An 18,947-nucleotide genomic window follows, 5' to 3' on the forward strand; every position below is an offset into this window, starting at 1 on the left:
CAGCAGAGGCAAGGTTGGCATGTCCTGGCCACTCAGAGTCTGTGACACCCATTCTTGGGAAGCTGCGTCTTCATATAGAGTCTTATGTTGATGCAGAAGAATTTTATATCATGCCACTTGAAGGCTGTGATGTCTTGTTGGGAATGCCATGGATGTTCAGAAAGCATGGTGTGTTGGATACCTTTAACAAGACACTGACTTTGGAACATAGGGGAAAGACTCATGTGCTTGATGTGAAGCTTAAAGGAGAGTCTGTACCTGTTGTATCGGCTTCTGCCATTACATTTGTAATAAAGAATCATCTTTTTGCGTAGTTGATTTTTGCACGTGATATCAAGCATAATTATGAGTCAAATTTTTCTATGTTAGATAGAGACAGGTTTGCTTTCTTGTCTCAGTTCAGTGATTGTTTTTCTGACTCATTACCATCACAGTTGCCACCAGAGAGGTCTGAGGATCATGCGATAGATTTGGTGCCAGGCAGTAGCCTACCAAATAGACCTCCGTATAGGTTTAGTGCAGCCTAACAGAAAGAGATATTGAGCTAGGTGAATGAGCTCTTAGAGAAAGGGCTGATTCAGCCAAGTTCATCTCCTTTTTGCTCACCAGTGCTCCTAGTGCAAAAGAAGGATGGCTCTTCGTGCATGTGCATAGATTATCGAGCGTTGAACAAGAGTACCATCAAGAACAGGTTCCCCATTCCAAGAATTGACGACATCCTTGACCGTTTGGAAGGAGTGTCAATTTTCAGCAGGATAGATTTGAAGAGTGGATACCATCAGATCAGGATTAAGCGAGAGGATGTGCATAAGACTGCATTTAGGACCACGTTTGGTCTCTATGAGTTCTTGGTAATGCCATTTGGACTTACTAATGCTCCTGCTATGTTTAATCGAATGATGGACAGGATTTTTCATCCATACAGGCAGTTTGTTGGTACATTCTTTGATGACATGATTGTCTTTTCAAAGAATGAACAGGAGCATAGAGAACACTTGAAAGTAGTTTTTGATGAGCTTTGCAGTAATAGGTTGCTTATCAATGGCAAGAAGAGTGAGTTCTTCTTGAAAGAAATCCAGTTCCTGGGGCACATAGTGTCAAAGGATGGTGTCCGAATGGATCCTGCTAAGGTTGAAGCAATTAGAATATGGCCAGATTTGAAGACTGTCCATGATGTTAGAAGCTTCTTGGGTTTGTGTTCTTACTACAGGAGGTTCATTCGCAATTTTGCAGAGATTGCTTCACCTTTACATGTTTTACAGAAGAAAGGAGTCTCTTTCCAGTGGACACAGAAAGAGATTTCAGCTTTTAATCTTCTTAAAGAAAAGATGACTTCTAGTCCAGTGATCATTCTGCCAGATCTTAGGAAGTCATTTGTTGTCCAGTGTGATGCCTGTGGCAATAGCATTGGTGCAGTGTTAATGCAAGATGGCCGGGTAGTGGCTTATGAAAGCAGAATCTTGCGAGGGCTAGAAATGACTATGCAGGTCTATGAGAAAGAATTGCTGGCTGTGATTCATGCGCTTTCTTGTTGGAAACACTACCTACTGGGGCAGATTTTGTTGTCCAGACAGATTATCAGACATTGCGTTATTTCTTAACTCAGACTAAGCTGTCAGAAAAGCATATGCGTTGGGCAAACTTTTTGTCAATGTTCCATTTTCAGATTGTGCATGTGGAAGGCAAAAAGAATGTTGTGGCTGATGCTTTGTCAAGGAAGCCACAAATTTCAGCTGTGTCAATTCCTTATCATCATGAGCTTGATGATATGAAGGAACAATATGCTGATGATGAAGATTTTGCAAGGATCTTTGATCAGCTTGTTAATGGACAACATCATGAGCATTATCTTCTCAAGGATGGTTTCATGTTGATGCATGGTAGACTATGTGTGACTATGCCATTGAGACGGAAAGTTATGACAGAGAGTCATTCTCCACCGTATGCAGGGCATCGTGGTATTGATGCAACAGTCAAAGCAGTAGAGACATTATTTTTTTGGCCTACTTTGAGAAGAGACGTGGATGCTTTTGTGCGGCAGTGTTTGATTTGCCAGAAGGTCAAGTTTGACAGGCAAAAAGCACCAGAGCTTCTACAGCCATTGCCTATTCCAGATAAACCATGGGAAAGCATAGCTATGGATTTTATCTTTGATCTTCCAAGGACACAGACAGGAAATGATGGGATATGGACTATTATTTGCAGGTTTAGCAAACAAGCTCATTTCATTCCTGTCAGGAAGAAGATAAAACCAGATCAGATGGCATATTTGTTTATGTGCAATGTCTTCAAGTATCATGGTATGCCACAGTCTATTGTCAGTGACCGTGATTCACGGATGACAAGTCTATTCTGGAGAGGCATATTTGAGAACATGGGCACAACGCTTAAGTTCTCATCGTCATTTCATCCACAGACTGATGGACAGTCAGAAGAGGCAAATTCTACTGTCTTGGATCTGCTTAAGTGCTATGTGTTAGAGCACAAGTCAAAGTGGGAGCAGTATTTGCCTTTGGTCGAGTATGCATACAATAATACTGTGCATTCGTCAACAGGCAAAGCCCCTTTTGAAATTGTTGAAGGTGGTAAAAAGGTTCCTCCCATTGCCTGATAATTGGAAGATTCATAATGCTTTCCATGTAAGTCTTCTTAGACCTTATGTGGGTGATGTGCAAGAAGATATGCCAGGTGAGGAACAGCCCGAAGTCGAGGAACTTGATGAAATTCTTATTCCAGAATAGGTATCGGCACACAAAGAAAGGAAAGTGAAAGGCAAAGTTGCTAGAAGGTATTTGGTTAAGTTCAAGAACTATCCAGCTATAGACGCTAAGTGGATGGACGAAGGTGAACTTGCAGAGTCACCTAATGTGTTGGAACTTTACCTTGAAGCATTTCGCTTGCAACCTACCTTGACCCCTTGTATCTCTAAGCTGAAATAGATTGTCAAAGTGACAATTGCTTAAGAAAGAAATTATGTACAGAAACAGATTTTGTACAGGTTAACACTCATTGTGTCCATATGGTTTTCTCAATGCTAAAGAAGTAAGTATTGCTTGCAAGAATACAATTTTTACTTCTATTGAATTGAATACATGTTGTAACAATGGTTACTCGATCGGGCATGTATTCTGTGAATTGACTTAGTGGGGATATCATTTTGATGTACTGGCCACTAGATCTCTAGTCAGGGTGATGTGGAGTCATCAAATGAGAATCTGCCACTATGGGGATATCATTGTGGTGTACTGGCCACTATATCTGGAAACAGTGATGTGGAGTCACATGATGATAGCCTGCCATGTTTCACAGTTAGAACATATATGTGTTATCAGTGTGTTCAGTTCACAATGTTGACTGATAGCATGTATGTGTTGTACATGTGCTGCCAAGTGTAAGTTCACTGGGTTAGCTGGAAGCATGTATGACATTCATGCAAATGAGAATGTTTGCGATTTCGAGAGGGAGGTATGTCACAAGACTGTGACAACTATTACCTTTTTGTTGATTTCTTTATTACATATTTTATTTGGTTTTTCTTTTTGGAAGGATCCCTCTTGAAATCTAAACGCCTAAGTTGCATGGCCAGTATGTGAAACGGACAGGAATGTCTAGTGAGTCAAGACTGGACAGTTAAGGTCCAGTACAAGTCTGGAAGAGACTGATGGCACTGTAGATTGACAAGCCTGGAAGAGACTTGTGAAAGTGTATATGGACAAGTGTGTTGAAGAACTAGCCTGGAAGAGACTAGTTCAAAGTGAAGATGGACAAATCTTCAAGAGATTAGTCCATGTGGGGTCATCAGTGGAAATTCACTTTCAGTTGAGCTACATTACAGATTTGGATGTAGCCATAGTCTGCAAAGCTGGTCAGAAGACTAGTGGGGATGCAATGGAAGCAACTCCTAAAATTTAGGGAGTTACTATTTTTGGACCCCAGAATCTGTTCGCGTCATTATCTTTGTTTTTGTATGAGGATTAATCCTCTGGCCTGTGCCGAGGTCAAATTTTGAACCGAGGATGGAGAATTTTAGACCGAAAGGTTTAAACAGGAAAATTGTTACATGTATGCCATGTGTCACAATTTGGGCATAAATTCCCAAAAGAGAGAGAGAGGGCAGCACAAAAACGAGTTTCAATGCATGGGAGGCTCATTTTTGTGAAAGGGAGATGGATTGCTGCAGATGGAGAGCTCTTGAGAGCTGGTCTACCTTGTCTATGCTGCACAGAGGGCTGAGCTTGCTTCCTACTCTCTCTCTTTCTCTCCCTGACAGTATGGTTATGCAGCAGAATCAAGGGCCTTTCTTCTGATTCAGGTACAGCTGTGTGGAATATGCTGTTTTTGCATGAGGCAAGAGCCTCTTTTCTCCAGGAACAGGAGCAGTTGTTTGCTGCCCACAAGCAGGAACAGGTGAGGGTGGTAACCTCACCAAGCAAGTGTCTGAAACAGCATTAAATCAGTTCTGATTCTGGACTGTTCAGAGGTTATTTCAGAGCCCAATTGATGTCAGAATCAAGGGGCACTTGGCCCAGATGATGCAGGACAGTGCAGGGAACAATATGAGCTGAGAATAGGTGTCAGAACAGGTCTGAACCAGTAATTACAGTGGGCTGAACAGTACAGAGAATAATATGAGTTGTAAACAGGTGTCAGAACAGGTCTGAACCAGTAAATACAGCAGGCTGAAATGGTCAATTCTGCACTCCAACCAGAAGTTTCAGACTTGGGCAGAGTTTCCCCTCTTGGTCAGCTTGATTTGGGTCAGTAATTGTATTGTTATGCTGCAAAATTTCACCCAGAATAGGTGAAAGACAGCCCATTGTACTTTCCCTCTTTTTAAAAATAAAGAAATACCGCAAGGGGCACCTAACTTAGGGGCCAACAGGGTGTCTGTGTGGCAACAGGAGCATTTTAGCTTCCTGATTTTCTTCTTGATTCTGTGTCTTTAAGTTCAGGTAAAGTGGATGACTGTAAATGGGGTGAAAGCATTTATATACTTTGGTTGTACACTACCGCCCTTCCCGAACGGGGTGTGGGCAGCGAGCTGATAACACCTAAAACTTGCAAAAACGAGATTAGGGGAAGAGTGGAGGGCTGGCTGCCAATTTATAGAAAATTAGGGTTCTAGATCCTCTCCCACTTAACTCTCTCGATCCGCTCCCGTTTTAGGGTTTTGGCTAAAGTAAGCCTAAAATAAGCATGTTTTGGGGCTGTTTAAGTGGCTAAGAGCAATTCTTAGCACAACACTCAGGTATACTCAGTGATGGACAGCAAGGGCTGAGATGTCCTCCGCGAATGGGGTGTGGGCAGCAAGCTGATAACACCTAAAACTTGCAAAAACGAGATTAGGGGAAGAGTGGAGGGCTGGCTGCCAATTTATAGAAAATTAGGGTTCTAGATCCTCTCCCACTTAACTCTCTCGATCCGCTCCCGTTTTAGGGTTTTGGCTAAAGTAAGCCTAAAATAAGAATGTTTTGGGGCTGTTTAAGTGGCTAAGAGCAATTCTTAGCACAACACTCAGGTATACTCTGTGTCTTTCACTGCCACTCGTACCTTTGGGACTCCTGCAGCTGTCACTGCATCTGCGAAGGAGGCAAGAAGTATTGTGTCGAAGAGCCGTCCAAAGTCCTTCACTAATTGGCGGTAGAGCAGTCTAGGGAAAAGTAAGGTGTTTGGATGTCTGAGAAATCTGTTGTGGAGCGCAAATGTCTCCATTGTGAAATTGCTATACCAAGGAACCATGTAAATGACCCCCTTCGTGGAGGCATAGGGCGAGCTCTCCACTAACTCACAAGCTCTCCACTAACTCCAGGATCTACGCTGTATCAATGCATAGCGTGGAGTGGAGCCAATCCCGCAGCTCGGTCCTTAATGAGGAGTGCCCAATGACTCGACCAAGTTCGTTGTTTCTTTCAATTCCAGCTCTGTGGCATGGACGGCTAAGAGCTATTCCTCAGAGAGGATGATGTGCAAGGTGTTTGACTGGGGGGGCACTCGCAGAATGCGCCGGCATTTGACCAGGGGTTTCCATTGCGTGTCCCTGCTAGGAACCTACCTATCGCACTACTGTGCTACGTGGGGGGGATGGGGGGGAGTTGCTGCAGGGGAGGGAGCAACTGAAGGTGGGGGGGGGGAGTCAATGGCGAGGAGAGGGGGAGGGGAGGGGAAATTGTTGTTTACAAAATGGTGGTGTGACTGCCGCCTGGCTAGGCCTCAAAGTAGAAGAGGCGGGGGAGCACGTCGGGCAAGGGGTTGGTAAGGGAAAAGGTGGGGGGAGGGGGGGGGGGGGGGGCGTAGGGCGCAGGGGGGGGGAGGGAGGACTTATGAGAGGGCGTAGGGGTGGGGGGAGGACTGGTCAGGTGGCGGGACAGCGATGTGATGCGATGGCTGGGAGTTTATAACTGTATATATCTAGCCTAGATGCACTCATGCTAGGGAGAAGTGTTGGCAACTAGGGCACAAGGAATTGATGGGTGGAAAATCTAGAACCCCCTCCACTAACTTCTTCCGAAACACTCCTTGATTGAAATCAAAATTTAGGTGCCCATAACAAGCATGCCAAAGTAGCCCAAGCTTGTGTGAAGACCGTGATGCAAGGGTAGTTAGCTTGAAAAGCCCACTCTCTTGAGTACCTATCCATAGCACATCACTCGTAGATGCATCTTGGATGAGGACCATTGAAGTCCCTAGCTGCATGAAACCATGAATAAACAAGATATTAAATCCTAAATCAAGAACATAAAGTACTTCAAGAAAATATTCCTGATGATTTGGTAGAAGGGAAATGTCCCTTGCTCCTAGAATTAGTTAAGAAAAAATTATCACCAATGATGACAACACCCCCCCTAGAATGAAGGTTCTTAAGCCAAATCTAACAATAAGTTTGAAGCACCACTATGTGCATACCACGGCTTCACCGATGTATTTGGGGCAAGTAGCATCGGCAGCCTCATCCACAAATTGTCTCCAGGAGGGCATCTACTCGAGTTTATCCAGTTTACATAGACTTGTGTAGTCCTGCGAGCACGTCCTTCATCGGGAAGACTAAGTATCTAATATTGATTGTTGATGATTTTAGTAGGTATGTGTGGCCTGTGAAGAAATACCCTAACACAGAAACACAAATGACACCATACAACAAATCACAGACTGATAGATGAGCACAATTAGGGTTACGGTAACTCAGAGACAATGAACATAGAGAATGAAGTAAAAGGACTATTGAATTATAATGCTCATGCAACAAATACACTATATAGTGAATGAATACTGTATCTTGAACTCTTGTATCTCAAGAATTAGGGTAGGGATAATGAGCTAGAGAGTGTATCGTACTTCGAATGGATCCCGAATCGCAGCAAAGCAGCCACGGGATGTTGAACACTAGCAAACACAACCAAGGAAGGCTGAATCTGATGCAGAGACGGCAGCGCAGGAGAGAGAAAGACTAAAAACGTCAGTGAGGAGAGAGAAAATAGCAAACGCAAGTTGCAGGAGAGAGAAAGACTAAAAACGTAGAAAAAACTATCAGCAGCAGTCAGCATGTTGAAATTAGCTCCGAACAGTGTATGATAGGTTGGAAACAAGCGTGAGACTGTTGTAGACAGCAATGGCCAGCTTGGACCACGATGTCCTCTACGTCTGAGGTGTGGGCAGCAAGCTAAAGTATCTAAAATCTGAAAAAAATGAGATTAAGGTTGGACGGAGGGAAACATACCTATTTATAGAAAGTTTGGGCTCTCCCAAGTGGGTTTGTGCTTATGGGATACAAACACTCTCTAGGAACACATTTGTTTTTAAATAAACAAGGTTTCTTCCTTAATTAAGCATGTTTTGGGGTTGTTTAAGTGAAGCTTATACATTTTTAGCTCAACACCCCCTCTCAGGCCCAACAACGGTACCATGAGAAATAGGCTAGCCAAGCCCTCCCCCCCTTTTTTTTTTCTTTATCTTTTACCCCAAGGCATCCCATCCCAAAGCAGCTAGAGCATTGGACAAAGGGTGTGCGTCGGCTGCCAAATGGCTTACTAACACTATAGAGGCGATGATTATCTTACTAAGGGAGCCCAAGTGATCACCCCGGAGAGGCCAGGGCATCGGACAAAGGGTGCATATCGGTTACCTAGTGGCCTACCAAGTTCTGTAAAGGCGGATGGAATCGGCTATTGACTTTTTTTTTTTTTTTTGGAGGGCTTTGTAGTTTTGATGGATTTAACATTAAGTGAGGGTTTCAAATCAGTTTTCGTCCTATTGAGCATCCGTGCCCCAAATACGATAGTGATAAGGGATGGATCCAATACCTACTCAAAACAAGCATACTATTCCTACCATTATTTCATGTCGGTGAAAAAGAAAAATGGCTAAGGTGTAGGTGATACTAATACAGCAATGACGTGAAGCAAGCAAGACAAGCAAAGCAAGCAAGCAAGCTAGGAAGAATTGCCTTGGAGATTGCCATGTGCAATGCCACGAATATGGTGGATCCATAGTCGACCACTCCAAAAAACTAAAAAGGGATAAATGTGCACAGATGTATGTTTACATGAAAAAAAAGTCAATGCATGGGGTAATGCAAAAAGAGATGCAAGATGTCATGCTCACGTAAAATGCAATGCAATGGTGCCACTTGGACAATGTCCTCTTGCAGGGAAATTGGTTACTTGCCCAAGTGTCCTTTTACAATCATGTCATCCTGATAGTGCAGATGAAGTTACAAATATCCATAAGTATAATACAAAATAATAAATGAATAAGTGAACGTCTAAAAATTGTAAGCATTATCACTGTCACTATCAAGAGAAGTAGCCGTCCCCTCTCAAATTGGAAAGGAAAGCAAGAGGGAAGCACCCTCTCCCTGCCAATCTGAAGAAGTAGGGGAGGGTGTACCCAACTCGATTTTGGGTAAAAGATATTGAAGAAATGGCCGGTTGATCACTTTGGTTAAAATGTTTGCAAAATTGTCTGATGAAGGCACAAATTCTAGGCGGATAGTGTCTAGCTCAATCTGCTCTTTGGAAAAGTGAAAGTGGACTGCCATATGCTGTGTCCGTGGTGTGATGATTGGATTGCCTGTAAGGGCAATGGCACTCTGGTTGTTGCAGTAGACAATGGCGGGAGAGTCACAAGGGAAGTAAAGCACCGCTAATAACCTTCTCAGGTAAATGGCCTCGATGGTGCCATGGAAGAGAGCTCTATACTCAGCCTCGGCCATGGAAGTTGCCACCATCTCTTGCTTACGGCTGGACCAAGAAATGGGAGCCGTGTCCAAGGTAAAGAGGTAGCCACCATAGGAATGTTGGATGCTTGGATCTCCTGTCCAATTAGAATCAGTGTACCCCTACAAACATAAACCAGAACCATAAGTGAGGCCATAAGAATAAGTATACCGTAAATAACACAGCAGATAAGGATATGCAATTGCCAATCCAATGTGACATCCTAGGTATTGTGAACTGCTGACGGAGAATGTTGACTGAGGAAGCTAAGTCTGGCCTAGTATAAATTAATCAAAGAAGTTTCGCTACAGCAGACCTATAGCTATGCACATCGAAGGGCTGATCTAGGATATCCTTCGGCAAGTGGACATTAGGAGCGAGAGGCGTGGCCATTAGCCATGTCTTATCTGTAGTGAATAGTTCCACGAGTTGAAGTACGCACTTTTGCTGTGGCACAAAGATACAACTCCCCGATCGAACTACCTCCATCCCCAAGAAGTAAGAAAGCAAACCGAGGTCTATCATCTCAAATGTAGCACTAAGCTTTGCCTTGATTTCCACTATGGCAACAGAATGTGAGCCTGTGATGGGTAAGTCATCAACGTACAACAGGATGTAGCTGGCCCCCCTCTACAGTAGATTGAACATACAAGTTTGGGTCATAAGGGGTAGAATGGTATTCGTGAGTCTATAAGAACTCGTCCATCCTATGGAACCAAGACTGTGGTGCTTACTTCAGCCCATAAAGAGCTTTTTGCAAGTGGAATACCTTATCTCTCAGGTCCGCAGAAGAAAATCTTGGTGTCTGCTCCACATAGACTTTCTCCTCCAAATAACCATTCAGGAAGGCACTCTTGACATCCATCTGATCTATTGGCCAACTGTGGTGAGCGGCTAGCACGAGTAATAACCGAAAAGATGTCAATCGTGTAGTAGATGTAAAGGTCTCTTCATAATCAATACCATGCTGCTATTGAAACACTTGCATGACAAGGCGAGCCTTGTACTTGTCTAAAGTTCCATTAGCCTTTAGCTTGGTCCTAAAAATCCACTTCGTCCGGATGACTTTCTTGTGGCTTGGACGATCCACCAATGTCCAAGTCTCATTTCAGTCAATACTCTCTAGCTCCTTCTCCACGGCATCTCGCCATTGAGAGTGTCGAAGAGCCTCGTGCCATGTATCCAATTCAGAATGCACTATGTAATCAGTTGTAAACAACGACACAAATGATGCTTGAGATGCAAGTTGAGCAGATCTTCTAGGTCTCTTCGGGGTGGAATCTGGTGGCAAGATCCCCAAATCCTGCATGGCTTGTTGGTACCAGCGAGGTAGCTGGTCTCGTGGAGGGGGCCTAGGAGCTGAAGAATCCGCAGGGAGATCAGGAGCAGGTAGTAGACTAGGCTCAATAGGCATGATCTCCACTGATGTGGAAGGAAGAATTGGATCACAATTTGGTGTAGAGGACTGCACGATATTCCTCTCATTAAAGATGACGTCTCTCCTAACGATCACCTTGTTCGTTTGAGGATCGAATAAACGGTAGGCTTTTGCTTCGGAGAAATATCTGACAAAGATAAGGAGATCAACTTGGGGAGTGAGCTTTCCTATTTTATTAGTAGACGTGTGTATGTACGACACCTAAAGACTTTGAAGTGGGATATGAGAGGCCGAGAGCCAAATAATGTCTCATACGGTGTCTTCTGAGGAAGAGCCGTGATCGGCGGGCACTGTTTGAGGATGTACACTGCGGTGTTAGCAGCCTCAACCCAAAGGCGCTAAGCGAGCTTTGTTGCGAATAGCATAGAGCATGCCATTTTCATGAATATCCACTTTCAATGCTCTACGACTCCATTCTAAGAGGGGGAGTTGGGAGAGGTGAGTTAGCGAGAGATGCCATGCTGCTATAGAAACTCCGAAAACTCATGGAAGATGAACTCACCACCGCTATTACTCGTCATATAACCAACAGGAAGCCCCGTCTGGTCTTGAACCATGAGCATCCAAGTAGAGAAATATATGAAAGCATCAAACTTAAGCTCAAGGAAGTACATCCACATGCATCTCGAATGATCATCCACATAAAAAAGAAGTATAGCGCGCCATTCAAGGCAGCAATGGTGGATGTGGGCCCACAAAGATCAACGTGAATCAATCTAAGAGGCGTCTCAGCTCTATGTGTAGACTGCTAAGAAAATGGGATACTGTGCTGTTGCTCGAGCTGACATGATCTATAGACATCTCGAGCTAGCTTCAGGCGAGAAAGGCCCTCAACCATCTCACGTTGAGACAACTCATAAAGAAAGTAATAATCAAGATGCCCTAGATAGAAATACCAAAGACGCTCATTGTTCATAGGCTCTCGAGATGTGGCTAATGCGTGGGAGCTATGGAACACGGAGCCTTGGGTTGTCGCCTCGATAAGAAAATGGGTCATGTGGTATAGGCCATTAGGTTGTGTCTCACTGCGAGTAATCACTAAACCAGTCTGAGAGTCAAGGACCTTGGCTGTGGTCACTGTAAAGAAAACTGCTGGCCCCAATCGGCAAAGCTGTTGAACAAATAAGTATACCCCAAGCTGAGGGACATGGTATACATTGTCTAGCCAAGCTAGATCCGTACCCTTGTCAGTTGCAAAATTGACGCAACCTTGAACTTGGATCTTGATGTTGTTTCCTATGTGGACATGCCTGGCTGCAATGGCTCGGGTACAGAAGATGTTCTCTATAGGAGTCATGTGGTGCGTAGCTTCACTATCCACAATCCAAATAGGTGTTGATGTGCTCAACTATGACGAGTGGGACTTTGTAGTAAGCTCATCGGGAGGCAGCTCACAGATGTGGACGAGACTCGCATCGGATGTCTCTATGGAGATGATGTGGGCCTTAGTAGACTAGTCAGACAAGCCATGTGGAGTTGAGAACGTTGTCGACTAAGATGGTTGACCGGTGGCAGTGTGAGTCTGACCTTTTCACTGCCACCTTGCCATCACCCTGTCTCCCTTGATGGGGGTTACCTGATTTACTTGGATTTTAGTGATATGCTTCTTGCCTCTGATCGACACTTGTCGTCAAAATGGCTAGCCTTTTGACAATGTTGACAATATCTATTCTTCTTAGGTACATTCTGCCACCCGGATTTTTAGTTGAGACTGAGAGTTTCCTTGTGATTCCCTTGCTTGATTTTGATTTGAAGTTTGATTTGGTTTACCCTTTCCTTGCTGCCCCTTTTGAGAATGAGCAATAAGAGCCCCCTCTGAGAGATTATTCATATAAAACTAATCGAACAGCCGTGCATAACGCAATAGCTGGCATTTAAATTTATAGGATGTGGGTAAATTGGATAGAGAAACCACTTGTTGCACAAAGTTGTAGTATTTACATGGCAGCTTGTTAAGAAACAATGTGACTTGAGTCGGAGGACTTACGAGTCTGTATAGTGGAAAATTGGGCAAGAAGACACCGATACTTAGCCAACTTGACTTTCAAGTCATCCCGGTCAGAGATTTTGAAGTTTTGAAGCTCATAAGCAAGATTTATTCGACAGGGTCCTATCCCAAGCCGCATAGCGGTCAATCAAGTGTGCACATCACTCTGACACTAAGTCAAAATGCTGAAGCTGAGAATGAAACTCAGGCAATAAGCCTTGTATTAGCTCGACAATAGCGGATGCATTCCTAGCCTTCCATGAGTGGATGACCTCACATGGAACAAGTGCGAGATTGGGTTGGGGTTCCAACCCCTGCACAAGATTCCATAGGTTCTGTGAGTCAAGGATATGTCTCATCAAGTTTGACCAAGTTGTAAAGTTTGACCCGTTAAAATGAGTCCTGTCATTGAATGCATGCTTGGCAGAAGATGATGTAGAACCATGAGGTGTCGGGAATGTGGGGTAAGATGGATGTGGAGGATAAGGTGGTGGTGGTGGTGGAGGTGTTTGATAAGGAGGGGGAAGAGGTGGGTAGGTAGAAATAGGCTATGAGTGTCCAATGAGTGCCGATTGATGTGGAGACAGTGAAACATGAATGTTTCCATAAGGTGTGGGTGAAGCTGGAGGCACTGAGACACGTATGCCCTGTCCAAATGTCGGTTGGGACCAAAGGGTCCATTAGATAATGCCGTAGAGGCAAATTGTGACACCAACTGATCCACGCTCGAGAGAGACTGGGGGGAATATCCAAGCTGCAATGATCCTAAAAGTGTGTGAGGAAAATGTGGAATACTACCCGATTGAGGAAGAGATGAGGTCCTAACAGCTGTGCCTGAGTTTGAAGAATCTCTCGGTGTGGTGAATGAAAACACATGTGATCCTAGATGAGATGCAACAAATGATGCACTTAATGAAGGTTGAAAGGGTGTGGCAGCGGAATAAGAGGATGGGATGGGAGGGAGATTAAATGGATTTGTGATAGGTGTAGATGTGGGAAATAATGTGAGTTCCTTTTGTCCATTAAATGTATTAAATTGAAATAATGACGATGAAGATGCACCTATTTCATTTTGACCTTTGAAAACAAAATTGTTTGAAGGAAAGAAGGGGAAAAAGTACTCACAGTTTCTTATTTCAACTGCTTACCTAGTCTTGAGTTCATAAAGAAATATCTATCTTCCTCATTACTCATAAAAGAGAAATTGTTTTGCATACATTCTTCATCTTGAAAATCATGGAGAAGGGAAAACATTATTAACAGAATCTGAAATGGTAGACATAGTTGGCACTGGAGAGAATAAGTATGAAGGCAATGGAGTGTACTAAATGCAGTTTCCACTTGCGGATGGCCAATCCTAAGTGGAGATTCCGCCCTTCTTGCATGGTCAGTAGATCGGTGCACCGAATCTAAAGGGTGAAATTCAGACTTACCTTTTATCTGCTACTGTGCTCTATGCTTCAAAATGAGATTGTACTGAGCTGTAGTGATCTCGTGAGGTCGTGGAACTCCATGATAGTCCAATGTTTGTCTGGCCATGTCGGAAACTGTGAAGCAAGCTATGAGGCCCACTTCGAGTTGTTCCTCCATGGATTTAGCTTGGATATCTGAGAAGTGGTGCGGAAGTAGCGTTCGAAGTCATCTGCCCTTGCGTTGTTCCTACTTCTTGTGTAGAGCTTTTAAATCAAGGCCCAGGTTTCTCTCAATGAACTTGGCTTTGATACCATGTGAAGAAAGACCCTAATACAGAAACACAAATAACACCGTACGACAAATCATAGATTGATAGAAGAACACAGTTAGGGTTAGGGTAACTCAGAGACAATGAATATAGAGAATGAATGAAGTGAAAATTCCCATGGATACTCTGACAACTAGAAATGCAATCATTTCTTTGTTGATAAACTATGGAGAATACTCTCTCATGCAACCATCGATTTGCTTCTACAAACCTTGATTTTGTGCACCACAAGCACAGCTGTAGAGAACACGAAGTGTGATTATACATGGGCTGATGCTATGAGCATGCTAACTGTAGTGTCAGTGTAATTTCTAGTATCTAAGTGTAACGACTAACAATGGTGCCAGTGACATCAACAATTGTGCCAATGACAGAAGCACAAACAATCAGCCTGGCATGTCACGAATGTCGACAGACCACATCTATTGAGCTTGGCTTCTCAACAAAAGTTTAGTGAGTAGGATTTTTTATTGGGTTCTCAAACAGATGTATGAAGCAAAAGCATGGAAAATAGTGAAATGTTTATAGTTTCTGACGTTCTCAAAAGAAGCGACTTTTTGTGCCACGATGAGAAAAATTTCCAGAGCTAGTTGAGGCTGCGACAGTAGGTGGAACATATTTGATCTTCAAAAGGACCACTGTTTCAGGTGGTAATTTTTTTTAAAGATCTGTAATTGAACCAAACATTTAGGGTCATCTTCTGGGTGGGATGGAAGGACAACAAAATTTTATGATCATATGTTCATCAATTCTCACACCTTTCAGGAGTTGTTTGATGATAGTAAAACTGGAGATTTGAGCATGGTGGCTAATATCCTCTTCTCACTGAGATGGTGGGAGTCTCTTTCTCAGAGTATATTGAAGGATTGCATGGAGTCTGAAGTGATATGACACGGATGCATCATAAGAGTAGCTGGGGCCTAGCCTCTAAGACTTAAACTATAAGCTCATAATGCCAAAATGTAGTCATAAGAGAGCACTTGCATGTAGTCGTGTGTCGCTTTGAAGTGCCATCTTCATGTGATTAAAGTGGCACTTTGATCCAATGAAGATGGGATCTGGATGTAATGAAACCATAAGTTCATAGGCATCATCAAGAAGATGTGATTAACCCATTCATGTCGTGGCAAATTTCAAGGTAGAAAGCTTTTGTGGGTGTGATCTTAGTTAACCGATGCCTGGATCTTATGTCAGGGGAGGAGCTTCATCTCAAAGCAAGGGCGACTCAATTCAGGCTCAAGGGAGAGCTACTACTTCCATGGACCTGTTAGAAGATGGAAGGCAATCAAGCAGTTCACCACTATCTGCTTCGCCACCACGGGAGAAGAATAAGATGGCCGAGCAGGCGGAGACTGGATAATAGTAACCCGATTGTATAGCACCGGGAAAAGACATAAACATACCAGACCAACACCTCCTAGTAGGTCATTGTACATGCCAATGCTCGAAAATAACTCTCCAAAAAGGTTGAGAACCTTCCAACGAAAATCTAAGGGGTAAAGTGCCTATATTTGCAGGTCTTTGTTCTCAAATAATCAAAATCTTAAGGTTTTTCTCTCTCAGGCCAGTTTCAAAATTTAAAGGTGGGATTATGCTAAACCTAGGTTATTCAAAAGAGGGACATGAACACAACCCGTTGTAGAGCCAACATATCATTCATTGTAACATGGAACGTAAGACGGTCAATACACTTCGCTTTATGATTTTGGTGTTCCAAGGATAGATAATCCATATTCTCCAGCATCATAACCATGCTTTCTCAAGTGCAACAAGGGTATTTTTTTGATTTGCCTTTACCGAGGCTCAAGTGTTCCACTTGTTTTTGGGCATGATAAATTTCAACTTGTTTTGAAGTGTTTAGTAAAACAAATTTTGTTGATTTATTCATTTATATGGAGTTAATGAGAGTTGATAATGCTTTGATAATCTTGATCCATTGGGGAATGGCTTGCGTGTGCGTGTGCGTGTGCGTGTGCGTGTGTGTATGTCCCCCTCTCCCATCCCCCCAAAAGACCAATGTCTTATCACATTAGTAATCGATAGAGATATGGTGATATGGGGTTTGATTTATTCATTTATATGGAGTTAATGAGAGTTGATAATGCTTTGATAATCTTGATCCATTGGTGAATGGCTTGCGTGTGCGTGTGCGTGTGTATGTCCCCCTCTCCCATCCCCTCAAAAGACCAATGTCTTATCACATTAGTAATCGATAGAGATATGGTGATATGGGGGTTGATTTATTCATTTATATGGAGTCAATGAGAGTTGATAATGCTTTGATAATCTTGATCCATTGGGAAATGGCTTGCGTGTGTGTGTGCGTGTGCGTGTGTGTATGTCCCCCTCTCCCATCCCCCCAAAAGACCAATGTCTTATCACATTAGTAATCGATAGAGATATGGCGATATGGGGGTATCAAGCCATAAGATTGAATTTGCCAATAATATGGGATAGAGGTAAGAGTCAAAGGAGCATTACATTCTTTTGAACTATGTACTATGAGATAAGAGGGAGATGCTATTGCCTCTTTCGGGAGAATTTTAGGCCATTAGATGCAATCATGGAGTTCAAGGACTAGGTGTGCTTAGCACGTTCTTGATAAAAGCTTTGACACCACAAGAACTTTGAGATATAGGATATTAGAGGATACACACAAAAGTTCCTCACATTGGTGATCACTAGGGCTCCTTCATTGGTGACACCCTCCCAATCCAAGGGAGTTCATATTCATGAAGGATCACCTTGATTGAGTTGTATGCCTATATTAAGTGAGTTGCCCTTGACCTTTTGGGTTGTCGTCTAGTCATTCTCACCATATCTCAACCTCACTAGGTTGGAGCAGTTGCTTTTATAACATCTTATGATAGAGATATTGATATGAGTGGGGGCCTCATCATCTTGAGCTTTGTAGATTGTTTTAATTTATTTCTTTTTGTACTTAGCTTTTACTATAGCCATAGATCTCTATGTTTCGTCCATGCATTAAAATACTTTGATTATACTTTTCATTATATTGTTTAACCATGCATCACTACAATTGTACTATGTGCTTAGCTCTCATGGACCATCTTGGTCTTTTGTAGATATTAAAGTCATTTTTCTCTCTCCTATATCACCATACATAACACACACATGGCATACACGTCTATTAAACTTATCATTTTTAATTGATATATTAATCTTGAAAGTTTGTTTGGTTGACTATTTTAAGCATTTAATGTAAGTATTGATGATTTTATATACGTGTCATCTTTGAGATTTTCTTTGACATTTAGGATTTTTTTGCTTTCTTATTGTTAATCGCATCTACAAAGATTCAACTAAGGAATGTGCAAGAAAAGGTAGAAGAAAAAATTTCAATAATGACGAGGTATAAGAAAATAGTAAAAAAGAGGTACAAAAAATAAATTGTAGCTTTTCAAATTGGAAAATTATTTGGAATTATGTTTGTACAAGAGTGATGGGCTTGCTCCCATGCAAGTTGTATCAATTACTCTTTGCCAAACTAGTTGGTAAATTGGTAAAAGAATGTAAATTAGTTGGTAAATTGGTAAAAGAATGTAAATGGTATATGATAGTAAGAGGTCAATCTAGGCAAATGTAAAAGGAGGGTGTCCAAAATTTGAGGCCATGTATAAAAATTGGAAAGTAAATGGATAAGCTCATTTTTTGGTGTGTAATTTTATGTGATCTCTTCTTGCTTCTTGCAAGAGAGAGAGAGAGAGAGAGAGAGAGAGAGAGAGAGAGAGAGAGCATGCACGTGTGTGTGCGTGCGCGTGCGCATGTGCATGTGTGTGTATATGAGGTAGAGTGAGGGATCGATTGGAGAAGCTCTTGCTTTCTCATCATCATCATCAATTTCTTTTTCCATGTGGAGCTTGTGCAATGATCAATGCAATGAAGGTGGAGCTTTCTTGTGGTGCGTTGCAAGGATTGTGGAGCCATTGATGAGCCTTCAACGGATAGACTACAACAAGAAGGTAAATTGATGAGTCCACTATACTTTTTTGGAGAGTTGTAATGGCTATGTGAGAGAGCCATAGCCATATTGCTTGAAACACTTGAAACACTTGAAACAATAAGTAGTTTTGAAGCTCGATGGTTTAGTTGGCAAGAGCAATGACATTTTGGTGGTTGTTAACGGCATATGAAATCAAGGAACCAGGTACATATTTCTCTTGTATGATGGGATGGAAACTCGCGCTTCGAAATGCCACAGACTAGCATAGGTAGGATAGACAAATCAAGAGACAATCAATTCGCTCGCAAGTATTGGTATCTTGTTTGTGGTCGTGTGATGGTTTTTTCATGAAAATTGTAGGAAGGTAGAAGTAAACCTTATATAATTTTAAAATATACAAAATTCTTAAGATTGGTTTTCAATAGAAAAACTGAAGTTGGGGACTTAAGGGCAATTTGTGGACATAGGATGTAAGTTTTTTCCTTTTGTATGGGTAGTTTTTAGTTCTCGATTTTTCAAGAGCCTCCACTTTTCACTCTTTTCTTTTCGTGTTTGGCTTTTGCTTTTGTGTTTTGGGTGTTTGAACGGATTACAACACAGAAATG

The 18,947-nt window shown here is 42.5% G+C and overlaps 1 protein-coding gene across 2 annotated transcripts in view; it reads left to right on the forward strand.

Annotated features, from left to right (window-relative positions):
• LOC148027404 (uncharacterized) overlaps nt 1–18,537 on the forward strand; it is a 60,654-nt gene extending 42,117 nt beyond the window's left edge. Inside the window, exon 3 of one of the 2 annotated variants that reach the window (XM_087689086.1) lies at nt 18,259–18,537. In XM_087689086.1, the coding sequence (XP_087545212.1) occupies nt 18,259–18,370 (112 nt within the window). In that variant the 3' untranslated portion in view covers nt 18,371–18,537. Of the gene's footprint in view, nt 1–15,572; nt 16,277–18,258 lie in introns of those variants that run through there. The other variant, XM_087689085.1, reaches the window with a different exon arrangement.
• The last annotated feature ends 410 nt before the right edge of the window (nt 18,538–18,947 follow it).

Source organism: Lygodium microphyllum, chromosome 12, assembly GCF_053477565.2.
Source record: "Lygodium microphyllum isolate KBCC chromosome 12, Lygodium_microphyllum_v1.1.10, whole genome shotgun sequence".
Classification (NCBI taxonomy): domain Eukaryota; kingdom Viridiplantae; phylum Streptophyta; class Polypodiopsida; order Schizaeales; family Lygodiaceae; genus Lygodium; species Lygodium microphyllum.